This window comes from Sorghum bicolor, chromosome 1, assembly GCF_000003195.3.
Source record: "Sorghum bicolor cultivar BTx623 chromosome 1, Sorghum_bicolor_NCBIv3, whole genome shotgun sequence".
Lineage (NCBI taxonomy): Eukaryota > Viridiplantae > Streptophyta > Magnoliopsida > Poales > Poaceae > Sorghum > Sorghum bicolor.
In genome coordinates this window covers 11,180,444-11,194,932 of record NC_012870.2, presented here as the reverse complement: position 1 = coordinate 11,194,932, position 14,489 = coordinate 11,180,444, and the positions used below count along the sequence as shown (strand labels likewise).

At 38.5% G+C, this 14,489-nt stretch overlaps 1 protein-coding gene across 1 annotated transcript; it reads right to left on the bottom strand.

Moving 5' to 3' along the window:
- On the bottom strand, window positions 2,414-9,659 carry LOC8054187 (homeobox protein knotted-1-like 4). The gene is made up of 5 exons (XM_002464047.2): window positions 9,238-9,659; window positions 8,960-9,076; window positions 8,733-8,844; window positions 3,101-3,372; window positions 2,414-2,929 (listed from the first exon to the last, which is right to left on the bottom strand). The coding sequence occupies exons 1-5, from the start codon at window positions 9,493-9,495 to the stop codon at window positions 2,684-2,686; spliced, it is 1,005 nt and encodes a 334-aa protein (XP_002464092.1). The 5' UTR covers window positions 9,496-9,659; the 3' UTR covers window positions 2,414-2,683.

The following is a 14,489-nucleotide window of genomic DNA, read 5'->3' as shown; positions in this document are numbered from 1 at the left end:
TCAAAACTGGTTGAACGTTTTGATAAGATTGTAAAAAATCAGTGGCTTCAATAGTGTACGTAACACTCCGTATGTGTAACTTATTTTCAAAGTTAAAACTTGTATAATTATATAATTCTTATCTTTATCTAGTTTTGTTAGACCTTAGCCATGAATTTATCTGTATATTTCTCTATCCCCATTTAATTTGTAGTTTTCACATTTGCATGGCACCTACACATGTGTGTGTTGACATGTGTTTAGTTAAAACAACTCTCTCATGTTTCGTATTCAAACACTATACTCATATATATAGACACACATTCTTATCTCTCTTTATCTGGTTGTGACAGATTTTAGTCACCAATTTGCTAATATATATTCCATCCCTATTCATACTTTCCCCTTCTCATGTTGCTTCCATGTGTGTTTCACATGCGTTTAGTTGAAGCCTTGGCTTCAACTGTGTTAGCCATGCTTAGGGTTTGTTGCATACATGGTCTAGATGATGACACACATTACGCATATATGCATACCTTGTGCTATTTCACCCTATATTAGTACTTTAGGATTTTATAATGAAATGTGTAGGCAATGTATATACAAACCTAGATGTTACTTTCGATTATTTTTAATTTAGATGCAAATTCATGAGGTTGCTATATATTATTTTTTGTGATAGCATACACATGGCAATTTAGATGAAGCTTATTAGGCATTAGGTTATTTTTTCGTAATAGTGTAGCTAAGTGATTCAGATAAACATTATAGGGTTATTTACACTAGTTTTTACACGGCTGATGTGGGGAAGTTTATAGAAGAAACAATAAAATTACTATTAGTCAATCATGATTAGAGTTTACCAAAGGACCAAAGTTTCATATTTTTATAAATGCCCCAAAAGAAATTTCTAGTAAAACTAAGGTTAGTTGGGTGATATTCAGAATTTTAGGAGAGATATATCCTGAAATAAAAGTAGTTTCATAATAGTATTCTTTTGCTATAATAGTAAATATATTATGAGCAAAATGTAGTCAGCCACAAATTGTTTTTTTGTCAACTTTGTTTATGTTCTTACATATCAAGATTTATTTGTCATGGAGTGGAGTATAGAAAAAAGCTCAATTTATTGCTGAAAGAACTTTCATATTGCGCAAGGTAGTTTTTGTAGTTGCTAACAATGTACTGTAGGTTAGTGACATGCAATTAGGAACCCCTAAATCAAATTAGTTAAGAGCATTCATTCAGTATTTCATTTCTTTTGTCAATATTACTATTGTACATTCTTCATCCCCTAATTATAGTGAAAACTATATATATGGAAATTTCTACTCATCTATCTTGCAGTAGCTAGTATACTCAAATAACTATTTCAAGAACTTTAGTATTCCATAAGAAAAACGTCATTTCCTTGGCTGCTTCATGACTTCATAACATTCTAAATTTCTAAGCATGAATTTCTACCTAACAAAAAAAAAGTTATGACAAGGGCGCCCTTATATACAATGATCTAATTCACTTATCTTTGGATGACATTTCTTTTTTTTATGATTGTAAGGAAGAAGTGGCTAGAATTTTTTTTAACATGAGAAAAGAAGCTCGTACAGCCTTTTAACATGAAAAACACTAAAAGGTGCATAAAATGTAATAAACACAATGATTTAAAACCTGGTGGGTGTCTACCACCAAACTAAGATGTGTTTAAATTTGCTCCTTTCTTCATGAATATTTTGTTTACACTTAAAATGACGTGAGTATATTTATCTCAAAAAGGGGCTTAACTTGAGTACTTCTCCATGACTCTACCACAGGAATGAAACATGCTTTCCTTTTGTATGAACCTTTTCGTTTTTCTAAAAATGGAACGGATATACTTATCGATCTCATAAAGTTTTAGGACTTCCATAAAACAAAGAATATTCATGTCTAAGAAATTTTAAAATAATAATGCTTGAATTTTGAACTCATTTGACTAAGTGTTCTGTACTTTAATTTTGTACCTTTTTGTGTGTGTTCAGTAGTCGGTTCAAGCCGCTTGTCTGAACACCAGCAACTTCTGCAAACATCTGATTCTGAATTTCTGATCATAGCATGGGACCCTCTTGCATTGACAGTCAGCTCGCACACTGCACCACTGCACTTTGACGGCTGCACCTGCACTCCAGGCTGGCTGCCGCAAATGGTTGCATGAAAATGCAACTCATTCCTGCACACACAAGCACAGGCTGACAAATATTGACAATTGTCAAGCAGCACTGCTTCAAGAAGAACATGATCATTAGCAACCTGATCCAATCGCGTACGTGGCCATATTGTTCCAATTGAGTTCCAACGATAGCTAGCTAGACATACATCTGTCAGAAGGAACATCCATGCATTGCATGCTGATATACATATGAGTGTACAACTGCTCTCATGTTAGTGAGACAAATAATTAATAATAAGGTTACAACTTTATAACTTTGGCATTAATTAGCTGCATATATATAGATGTGTGTATGTATATGAGCAACAACAATGCAAGTAAGGAGACCATCAAATTTCTGTATAGGAAACACCACACGTCCACACACCATCTATACCCAAATGATCACGTATGTATGCATGTGTATGTATAATGCTGATATGAATGCAGGACAACAATCCATGTCGACACCTCACGAGCTCAGCCAGAGGCGACATATGCATGCATCGTCACACGGCCTCACGGGCCACGGGGATACGAGCTTCCGCCGGTGAAGTACTGCCCCTCCACGCGGAGACCGGCGTTGGCCGAGCTGCTAGAACCGCCGCCGCCGCCGCCATGCGAGCCCAACCTGTAATCTCCTGTGGCCAGCCCCATCGTCGGTGGCGCCGGCTTCCAGTGGCGCTTCCGCTGGTTGATGAACCAGTTGTTGATCTGCTTCGCGTCGAGCCCCGTCGACTCTGCCAGCGCCGCCTTCTCCAGCTCCTGCATACATACATATGCATGCACCGGCGTGATGCGTTAATTATCAACTGTTGCATTGCATGATCTTACGTGCATGTTGTCATGCATGCTGCAATGGACGCCGGCAACAATATGGACATGGTCGAGTGATACTGATCGATCGACGTGCATGGAATTAACACACGCGCGTACCGAGGGATAGGGCCATCTGTAGTGCAGCTGCCACCAGTGGAGGAGCTTCTGGCGCGCGTCCCTCGGCAGCTTGCCTTTCTTCTTCTTCCTCGAGAGCTCCCTCCAGAGGCTGCTCAGGTAGCCGCTGTACTTGTTCAGGAGGCGGCTCTTCAGCTCCTTGTCCTCCCCGGACGGGCTGCCGGTCTCAGCTGGGACCGGCAGGCCGCCCAAGTCGCCGGTTTCTTGCTCGTCTTCGTCGGAGGAACCGCCTCCTTCTTCATAGCCATTGTCATCTGTTCCATGATTTGCAATATGTGAGTCGTCCATGCATGTATTACAACTTACAAAGACATCATGCATGCATGCAGAGAGCGAGCTCGTGGTCAAGATGATGCCTCGAACCGCAGTGCATATATATATATATATATATATATATATATATATATATATATATGTGTGTGTGTGTGTGTGTGTGTGTGTTTTTTTTTTTTTCTAAAGAACGGTACCCCCAAACCGCTAGGTGACTTATTCGGCCTCTGCAAAGCCCTGACCTATTTCTCAAATACTGTTTCTTTATCAAATACTGATATATACAGAGGCGGAGCTCCCCATGCGGCACAGTGGGGCAGCTGCCCCAGCTAGCCACGATGAGGAGACCCAACAATCCTGATATGCTGTTATGATTCAATCTCATTTATTGTACAACGTTTCCTAAAAAAATATTATACAACGTGGCCATAGATAAGACGCAAAATGCACAATTGAGCAGTATATGTATTATATATCTTAGTTATTATATACTTATGCACTGCTTTTAAATATATTTAGCACATATATCATACACTAACTCATTTGTTCTTAAATTGGTATCTTGGTTCTGTTAGCTCTTTTCTACAAACTGCTACCTTTGAATGGGAAAGTACTACATTTAATACTTATATTTGCCATTTATTAGCCATTTAGAATTTTATTTTTTTTGAACTCGACAAATGTGTTATGTGTGTACATGATATTTTATACTACCAGTTATATTCATCGCTTTTATCCGCCCCACCTATAGTTTCAAGCGAGCTCCGCCACTGGATATATATGTATTCTAAAGAACCAATTGTTTAGGCCATACGCGGCCATTGGGACCGGGAGCTAGGCTATTTCTCAAATACTGTTTCTTTATTAGAGTCTTAATTTGTTGGATTTTACTTAGAATGTTTTGTATAAGAATCAATCTAGAATATGAGATTTCAAAACCATGATTCTTATAATCATATACGCTGACAAGTTTATAACCATATATATAAACATATATTGTGAAAACCTTCTAAGCACATTTTGTACAATACTTATCAAATTAAATATTTCTTTTATGTGTACCAAACTACCAGTTGTTTCATATTAGAAGGCACCCAAGGCTGAAGCACCCATCACCGGCGTCAATTTTTCTGAATAAGTAGTGGGAACTTGGATGAGACATGATTATCTGTCATTAGCTTTAAATAGAGGATGTTATACTTCATTTTACTGATTTGACTAAAAATATTGTAACTTACACTCAACACATACAAATGTTAGATTGGCATCTAGATCATCAGTTCATTTTCTCATTTTCCATTCCTTCCATGCCTTACTCCAGTCTGCCTTTCCCATCTTGTCTTCTACAGAGTCCGGTGATTGGATCTCTGCCAGCCACCCACTCACCTCCTCGCTAGTTCGACATTTTAGTGCCATTATTGCTTTTTCTCCCTCACCTAGCACACTTGCCCTCTTGCTGCTCGAGGACTGCTGTTGTGATTGTTGCCTAACTGCAACATCAAACTATTGCCTACTACCTTTTCAACTCACAACATAGGTATCACTCTAAGCCAAAGGGACAAGAAACCACACCAAAATTCTAAATTAAGCACCTGAAACTATCAATTGTGCAAAGTTATGGCCCTCAACCATGCTTCATGATTTTTGTTATAAGTAACAACATTAGTCATTAAGACTAACATATTTGTCAAGAATGTGCTTAACAGGTCATAAGGGTGCAATGCAAGAGAAATCCATGAAGTTATGACGAAGATGTAAGCAAAACAGGAAAAGACTTATAGAAATTGTGTACATCATATGTTTGATGTGAACAAAACTACAAGCACTAGAGTTTGCTATACTTCAAAGTAAAAGTGTTCAAGATTCTTGATAATCTAGTGAGCAAAAATACAAAGATTAGACTTTTGCATAGTGCTTAAGGAGAAGTGTGCAAAATGCACATGCAGGTGATTTCGTGGTAGCATCAGACGAAGCACCAATGTATTATAATGTCCCATAGAAGGCAAGAGTTTAAGATCTTGATGTTTATACACCAAATGATCCTATGCAGAACAAAGGAACATGCACTAGAGTTTCGCATTGTAACTTATGGCCATATAGCTGATGTGGCATGATTTGAAGAGCTAACCAGATGTACTTGTGATTAGAATGTGAACATCATACAATACTACATGAGTTTCACGTAACTTTGAGACTGTGTCCGATGACTAGTTGACGAGAAGTTGTACACCTCAGATGATCCGGTGTATACACAAGAGTGACCATAGGATCACTCTGTGAGTACATTTGACCATTGGACAATGGCTACTTTTGGTTGACTGGTCAATTTATACCCCTATCCATGCATTCATTTGGTTGCTCAAGTTGCTGGAGGCCAGAGGCAAGCATATACACTTGAGAAGAGCTCCAAACTATAAAAGTGGTAAAGTGATCATCCAAGGGTATTAGTACATGCATGAGAGAGAGAGAGAGTAATGGTATGAGCCTAGTATGATAGAGTGATCTCAAGTTGTTATTGGTTCTACGGTGAACCATAGTTGTACGTTTGTACCCAAGGTAGCCTTGGGTCCTTTATGGTCCGACGACATCCTTGCTGGCCCTTTGCCTTTGTATGGAGTAGTACAAGATCTTATGCAAGGACGATGAGGCCCCTTTGTTCCTTGCTAGATCAAACTCCATAGTGAATAAGTGTCAAGTGACAAAATGAGAGGCTTGCTTTTTTAGTGACTGGCTTAACCATCTTGGCAGAGTCTTTGTGGCATATAGCCTAAGGTCTTGACCAGGAGAGAGCCTTGGCAACCGGGAGAATAATGTCCTTGGTCGAGATTCATTGTCTATGGGTGGGGTTTTGTTGAGCAATACCATCAGATAAACCTTCGTGGTGTGCTTGCACCCTTTTTTCTCATCTCATTACTTACCACATTTTTGTTTTCACACTTGCTTGAGTTCTATTGTATTCACTTATAATCCTAGAGTACTTTGATAGTCTACTTACTAATAGGACTACACTCTAGGTTGCAGAGCTCTTTGTGATGGGGGGTAAAACACTATAAACAAACCTTTTAGCACTTGGTTTAAATTAGGTTTGTCTTTGAGCAAAGTTTTAGTGTGAACAGTACATGGGATAGTTTTCAAGTGAGGGACCTAAAATTCGTTATTCAACATTTCCCCTCTTAGGATTCCTGGTCAGGAACTGTACCATTCCTTTCAGAATAGGAAAAACAGTTCAGATTTTTGGACTTGAACGACAAATTAAGTGTTATTAGCATTGTGTTGTTATCAGATTTGTAGAGTTGTACCATAGTACCATACCACTAGTAGTAAAAAGCAAGCCAAGTAGTTGAAAGGCCCATATGTAAACTTCAGACTAGCCCTAGCTAGCAGTATAGAGCACATGTATGTAGGATGCACGTACGATACAATGTCGCAGTGATGTAGTTATCCCAAGTTAATTGATCTACTACTCATGAAACATGTACACCCCACCACCAGCACCGTTCAACAGCAAAGTCATCATCTCTTCCGACTTAAGCTAGCCCTACGTACTCCCTGTCACTCACGGAAAGCTATCCAATAATTAGCCACGCTACAATCAGAGGCCCTCACATGCCCATGCAGTACGAGCACACAGAGATTAGCAGGCTGGCCGCTGGTGGCATGCATGCCATGGCATGGCGGACGCCATCCTTGTCCAGGACCCTGACGAGACTCACGTGCCAAGTGAGCTAGTACCTTATGCTGTGATGTACGTGCCGCCATGCAGACATGCAATGCAAGCTGATCGAAAGCACGGCGCACGGCGGTGTATATATATATATATATATATATATATATGTCAGTATTTATCGATCGACACGCATATGGTTATCATCTATCAGCTAGCAGAGAAGAGTGGGGCTAGCTCTCGATCGGCGTCGCGATCGTCCAGACGACCACGCCGATCGGACGGCGCGCGCTTGAAGAAGGACCCAGCAGAGGGCAGGGAATGGATCCACCACCTAGCTAGAGACCGATCGACAAGAGGTAGTGAAGCCCTGGGCGCATCTACTGTACATCTGTCAGTCACTTTGGCGACGTGGGTTCCAACCCCCGGCCGTGACGAACACCAGCAGCAGCGGCACAGTAAGGGTGTACAGTTAGAAACAACAGCTGGCCGGATCATCAGTTTCAGAGAGGGGTATAGCCGGGCATGGTGCTGACGATGATGCTGTGGATGCTGCTACTGCCTACAGGGTGCAGGGTGCAGGCAGCAGCCGCAGCCCCCAGCGATCCAGCATGCATGCGGCCTGCAGCCGCGAGGGCCAGATCGAGGACCCCCATTCTCCTGGGGCGCCGTTAGTCTCTCCACATGCCACCCAGAGCCGTCCTCAGCAGACAACGAGGCCACAGGGTTCCGACAGGGTGAACAGTGGGATACATAGAACCCCTACCATCGGTAGATGCATGGTGCTTACTAACTAATCTGGATGCAAACCAATCAATCAATAAAGTTTGCAGTGCATGCTTGCAACAGCTAACAGAGCTAACTAGTTAATTAATCAGAATCTACCTGGCGGTGCTTGGTGTGTGTCGTATTAAGTTCAGCGCAACAACAAATTCAGCAAGAATTTAATTAAGCAGCAGGTGGTTAGATCAAGAACGAAGTGAATGTGTGTAAAACATGTTGTGCAGACATACATCATGGAGCCAGCCGCCCGTATAGCTAGCCTAGACCCCAGGCCCTTCCCTATCCTCTGGCATCATATGCATATGTGTTTTTCCAAGCTGTTGCCCCCACTAATGGAGGCAAAGGACGGAGCTCTAACAAGAGCCGCGCACCTCATTTTTCACCGCCCATCCTCCGCCATTGCATGAAGATTGGAGTATCTGAAACAGTAGAAAAGTACTATAGGCTTCTACTCTACACAACCGATTGTTGGAGGCAAAAGGTCTCTCATGAATTTAAGAGCTCCTCTCCTGGCTGCTCTAGCTAGCTACCAATTCATTCATTCTTAAGGCTTAGTTAGATACTCCTTCTCATAGTTCACACAAAAACCATCAGTTACTCCCCTTTTCTTTTCATGTGTACACACTTATATTCACCAAAGATTTTGCATTGCCACCAATTAATACTCTTTATCTTTGTCGCGCAGCTGGAAAATTTGTTCATGTTACTGCTAAGTTATGAGTGTGTGCATAGATAACACACCACAAGCAGGAATGCTACGGCGCCAAATAAATGTTTTCTGGCAAATAATCATGTACTAGGATACCTGCACTGCAACAGTCAGTAGTACTACGGCTACTTCCAAATCTGACACCCAGAAAAATATCGCAAGAGTAACAGTTTATTAAGCATAATCACCTAACGAAAATGAATCGATCTGGGCCTCCATGCTTCTGAAGAATTCGTCGGCTTCCTGGATTGGTCTTGTGAGCTCCTGTCTGTACCTTACCAACATGTGACAATAGATCTCCTGCACACACAAACACATCAGGTAGATCCATTGTTTCAGCCCAGATATACACAATCAGAAAATCCAGAAATTAATTAGTTACTACGTGCTGATATGTACATATATGTTGCTATACCATGAACTGATCGAGCTCTGGGTCTGCTGGTCGCTGTTCTTGTCTGTCGTCTGAGTTCATTTCGACCTCATCGGCGAGGGCGGAAAGCCGGCCGACAGTCTCCGGCGGCGCTCCAACCTCAATCAATCAACAAAAATACAAAGAGATTTTTCCACATGAAAATTGGAGACTACATAAGGACGGAGAGCACATAAAAATCAAGAAACCATGCTTTCTCCATCTGTCAATCACGAAATTAGCTATAGAATTGTATATCTCGTGGAAATCTGCGCGCATACCTTCCGGCAGTCTATGAAGGCTCTCAAGAGAGCAGGATAGAGAGGGTGAGACATGATCTTGGCTTTGATTATTTCGGATCCCCTCTCGCTGTTGGACTGTCTAGAAGGATCTGAGACGGCGGAAGGCGGCGGCGGTGTTGGCGCCTCCGCCGGCGGTGAAGATGAAGTGGCCGAAGCTCTGTGATCTAAGGCGAGGTAGAAAGGCGTCGTGGTGGCCGCCTTTGAGCCACTGGCAAGAGCAGGCAGCTCCTCCTCCATGCGTGCAGCAGGTCGCCTAGCTATCTGGAGATATTTTATTGTTTGAGGAATGGAGGAAGAGACATTATTAGGGCAAGGTAAGGCTGTGTCTATATTGGTTTAATTTGCCTTCGATTCGATTCTGGTTCTGGATGAGAGAGAGAGAGAGAGAGAGAGAGAGAGAGAGAGAGATACAGTAGCTGGATAGTCATAGCTCATGGGACAGAAATTAGAGGGGCCCAAATATTAATAATGGAACGGGGAGGGGGAAATGCGCTGTTGGTCGAATTGTTGCTGAAGAAAAGAAATAGTTGTACGGTAGTACCGTCCCTGGAACAATCTGATCAATTTTATTTATTTGTTTCTCTTTTTTTTTCTCTGAACTAGCAAGGAGACAACCCGTAAAAATCTTTATCAACTTTCCGTTTCCCCTGAACTAGCAATGCGACCCGTGAAGTATACATATATATATCCACAGCGCAGCTGGTATATTGTCTGATTTTATGTAATTTATTTTTGTTGCACACTTCCCCCACTCGTTTTTTTACTCCACGTCCAACTCTAAGTCAATGCATTTTTGGAGCCCCAAATCCATTTCTACGGACCTTCGTCCATTCCAGATGTAACGATCTGCATCGGTGTGTTCAACATGACAAGACGAACAAAACTAGACCCCAATTCCATATATTTCGAAGAATTTTATTTTTTAGTAGCAATTTATGTATATTAACTTATAACATGTAATTATGATCTTAACTTATTCTGCTAAGTTATGTTGCTAACCTATTCTGCTAATAGAATAACTTTTATAAAAGCACAACTTTGTATATACACTAATATATTATTTCGGTAACTTATGTACATAAGTTGTATTGTGTAACTTATATACTCCCTCTATTCTAAATTACTACCTCCGTCCACAAAAAAATGCTAACTAACTTATTTCATTAGCTTATTGTACATAGTTATATATCTAATTTGTGTTGTCATGTGTATGCCATCTTAATTTATTTGATGAACTTATTGTATTTAGTTCATGTGTTATCACATTATATTAGATAACCATGTTAGCATTTGCTATTAACTAATGTGTTTCTTCTAGTCAACTTTGTTATTTGAATTTATTATTTTACACATTATATATTTTGCATATCTTACAATTAAAAACACATAGATACTGAATACCATAGTTGTATAAGTTATACAAATCTATTATGTAACTTGTCATGTAGCTTCGCATTATCTATATGGAAGTTGTTGTGTAATATAAGGTGTAAAAGTTATTTTTATTTTACTCCTCCACCTTTAAAATCCTTTATTCTAAGTTTCTAAATGAATGATTTCTGAAAAAAGGCCGATGAAACATAAAAAGAATGCTATTCTCACAAGTGTTTTAATAATAGAAATTTTGCGCAAAAAGAAAAAAGTAATGTTGTATAACTTAGAACTACTAAGTTAATCTTAAAAGTAACTCAATTTTCTAAGTTATGTGTGTGGTTTTAAAAAAATACGAAAGTGAAACTACCGTCGCTCGTGCGCATACAAAAAGAAAAAAAAGTGCATGCAACGTCCGCCCGAAAGGAGTCTGGGAGTCGTGTGTCTCTAGATCCATCCAAAAATGGTATCATGCGTAAGACTGGGCAAATTACCCGATACCCATTACCCGTACCCGAATTACCCGGACCCGGACCCGAATTACCCGAACCTGAGGTACCCGATCCTAAATTCGGATAGCGATTTTGATTACCCGAAATTAGTTTGGGTAATTCAGATAATATCTCCGGTACCCGAACTAACCGAATTACCCAAATATTTGTCTATATCTTTGTATTTATCATGTGTTGTTAGTTAAATATTAGAACTTATCAATTTATTAGAACATAATTCTCTTTGTTTGAATAAGTGATAGTAATATATTATTATCTACAAAATGCTATTGAAATTCTGTACAAATTGCTGCTGAAATTATATATAAATTGCTATTAAAATTTTGTATAGTGTGTTGTTTTTTAAAAATTCGGGTAAATCGGGAATACCCGAACCCGAACCCGAATTATCGGGTACCCGAAATTGCAGGTAATGTTTTTTCGGAACTAATATCGGGTAACAATTTTCATTACCCGAATTACCCGACCCGAAAAAATCGGGTAACCCGAATGCCCAGGCTTAATCATGCGGGATTGAGTGCTTTCCTAAAAAGGATGGTTTGATTGGTCGGAGATTGTTCGCTGGATTCATTTCAAATGAACGTTTGTGAATTAGTGTGGTCGCATTGGGGCATCTCTGGAACTTCTCAAAAACAATTAGTAAATCAATGAGTTTTCTAAGTGGCTAAAAAGTTAATATTATATTTGTTGGGTTAATTCAATCATTTTGAAATCTTAGAAGATAATTTTGCATCAGGAATTCTGGTCTATTTTCATATCTGCCCAACCAATTTTGTATTTTCTTTCTCCTTTATTATATTGGGAACTTTGTCCTTAATCTTTTTCTTCTTCACCTCCTTTAACCTCTAGATTGGTTGATTGATTCATGCATGTATAGTTTCACATGATGGGATTGATTTTCTCAAGTGCAGAAGGATTGTGGGAGTAGAAATATGGAGTTGTTGGAGAGCGGTTTTTTTCAATCTTGCCAAAAATTCAAGATTGGGAGTAGGCATTGGAAACTCTTGGATATGCCCTTAGCATTTGTTATCACGACAATTAATTATGTTCACCTTGAGTGAGTCATTTACATGTTATATCCTTCTCTTTATTTGTTGGTTAACGCTATGACCTCGGCCTTTGGGCCCTACCTTGGTACAATAGCTCTATCAATGTTCCTTTCCGTTGTTACTAGATGTCAAATGCAAAGTCGACATTGTCAAATTTTATATTCTGATAATTTTTTGTGTTACTTTTTAATCTCAATCTCTCATATTGATCTGCATTTACTTTTCCCTTATATTTGATATAAAATATAATTTAAATTGTCACCTTTCATTCAAGATGGATTGATTCACTTTGCCAAGAATACTACAACTATTTCCTACGAAAATTTTTCGGTACAAAAAATACATATAAGTTTTAATAATGGTAGTGGTGGTTAATTTATTAGCATGTAGAAAAATACTTTATTTTATTTTCTTTAATTAATGTGGCAATTTCTAGGCCTTACAAATTATTGTGTGTGTGTGTGTGTCTTTTGATGGCTTAATACTAAGATAATAGATTAAGGCTAATGAAACCTACCATGGTATTGCCTCCCATCCTCAAATATAATGGATTCTAGATATGCTTCTAGACATAAAGTCTAGAATATCTGTGATTTTCTCATTATTAAGAAATCTCATCTACACCCACATTAATCCCAACATTATCCCTATTGTCTTACACATTTTTATCTAAATTTCTATCAATCCTTGTCAAACCATACGTCTATACAAGCTAGCCGGACTGACATATAGAATTTTGGTAGAAACTAACGAACTCCATCACATAAATTTGAACAATTTTAAATATGTACACTACAATCTAACACATTGTACAACTTGGTCATACCACCAATTGAGTGTCTATATTTATTTCCTTTTTCTTCTAAGAATAATGAAAGGACTTCTGCATTTTTTTTTGTTAATTTCTTGTAGGAGTTCATACACATTCACAATTTTTTGAAGAAATAACTTCTCAAATTTATACAAATATATATTTGTATAGATTGATTTTCTAGTTTCATAGAGCCTTCATGAGAAAAGGAGTCATTATTTTCTGGATTTATTAGAATCCTCATTAATATATTAGGAATTGAGAATGAATATAAATGAGCCAAAACATTTTGTAGTTTTCAATTCAAATTGTATTCATAGAAACAGATTCCATCTGCATTTTCATTTTATTTGATAATTAGTGTATAATTATAGACTAATTAGTCTTAAAAGATTCGTCTCGCAAATTATCCTCTAGTTGTTGTTTTGGTTTTGAAAATAATATATATTTAGTATTTCATACATGTGTCTAAATATTCGATGTAATGGGTGATTAAAAAAAATCAAGCCTAACCAAACAGGACATACTGCACACGCACAGGACGAATGTACCAGGTGATTTAATTTGTTCAAACCTTCAGACAATTCATGCTGCATTGGATCGGAGGAATGTTGTTTTCTTTCCCGTCATATTGTTTCTCTCTCCTAGATTAATCACAAAGCTGATGGACCATTCAATCCTTTCAGTGACCTACCAAGCTGAGCATCCTTTATTGCAGGAAACAGATGGGCCTTCCGGTCCGTACTTACGTACGGACGCGCACAGAGGCCAATTGTTCGTGTTTTTTTAACCGAGGCTAATTAGGCGTTGTTTAGTTGACTCAAAAATAAAAAACTTTTTAAGATTTTCCGTCACATCGAATCTTCGGACACATATATTGAGCATTAAATATAGATAAAAACAAAAGGTCAATATATAGTTTGTCTATAAATCGTGAGATGAATCTTTTGAGCCTAGTTAGTCTATGATTAGACAATATTTGTCAAATAAAAACGAAATGCTACAGTATCAAAATCTAAAAACCTTTTGAATAAACAATGCCTTAATTGTTCACTTTCGCAATAGATTTTACTCTTTATTAGAGTTCAGACACAACGGTAATAAACTTGCATGGACTTCGTGTTCCTGCAACCTGCGATGTATCTTTTGGAGGTTAAATATTTATTAGGTTGTTCCAGTTTTATATAGTCTTCTATACCAGGGACTTGTTTACTTCCCAAAATATTTTGCAAAATATTTAAGATTCTCTGTCACATCGAATATAGATAAAAATAATTAATTGTATAGTTTGTATGTAATTTAATAGATGAATATTTTAAGCCTAGTTAGTTTATGATTAGACAATAATTGTCAAATACAAACGAAAGTGCTACAGTAGCATTGTGCAAAAAAAAGAGAAGTAAACAAGGCGTCGGTTTTTTTTATGAAGACATGAACTTCCATCCATTTAAGACAAGTGTAACTAGCAAGGCTGCCACTAGAACACGG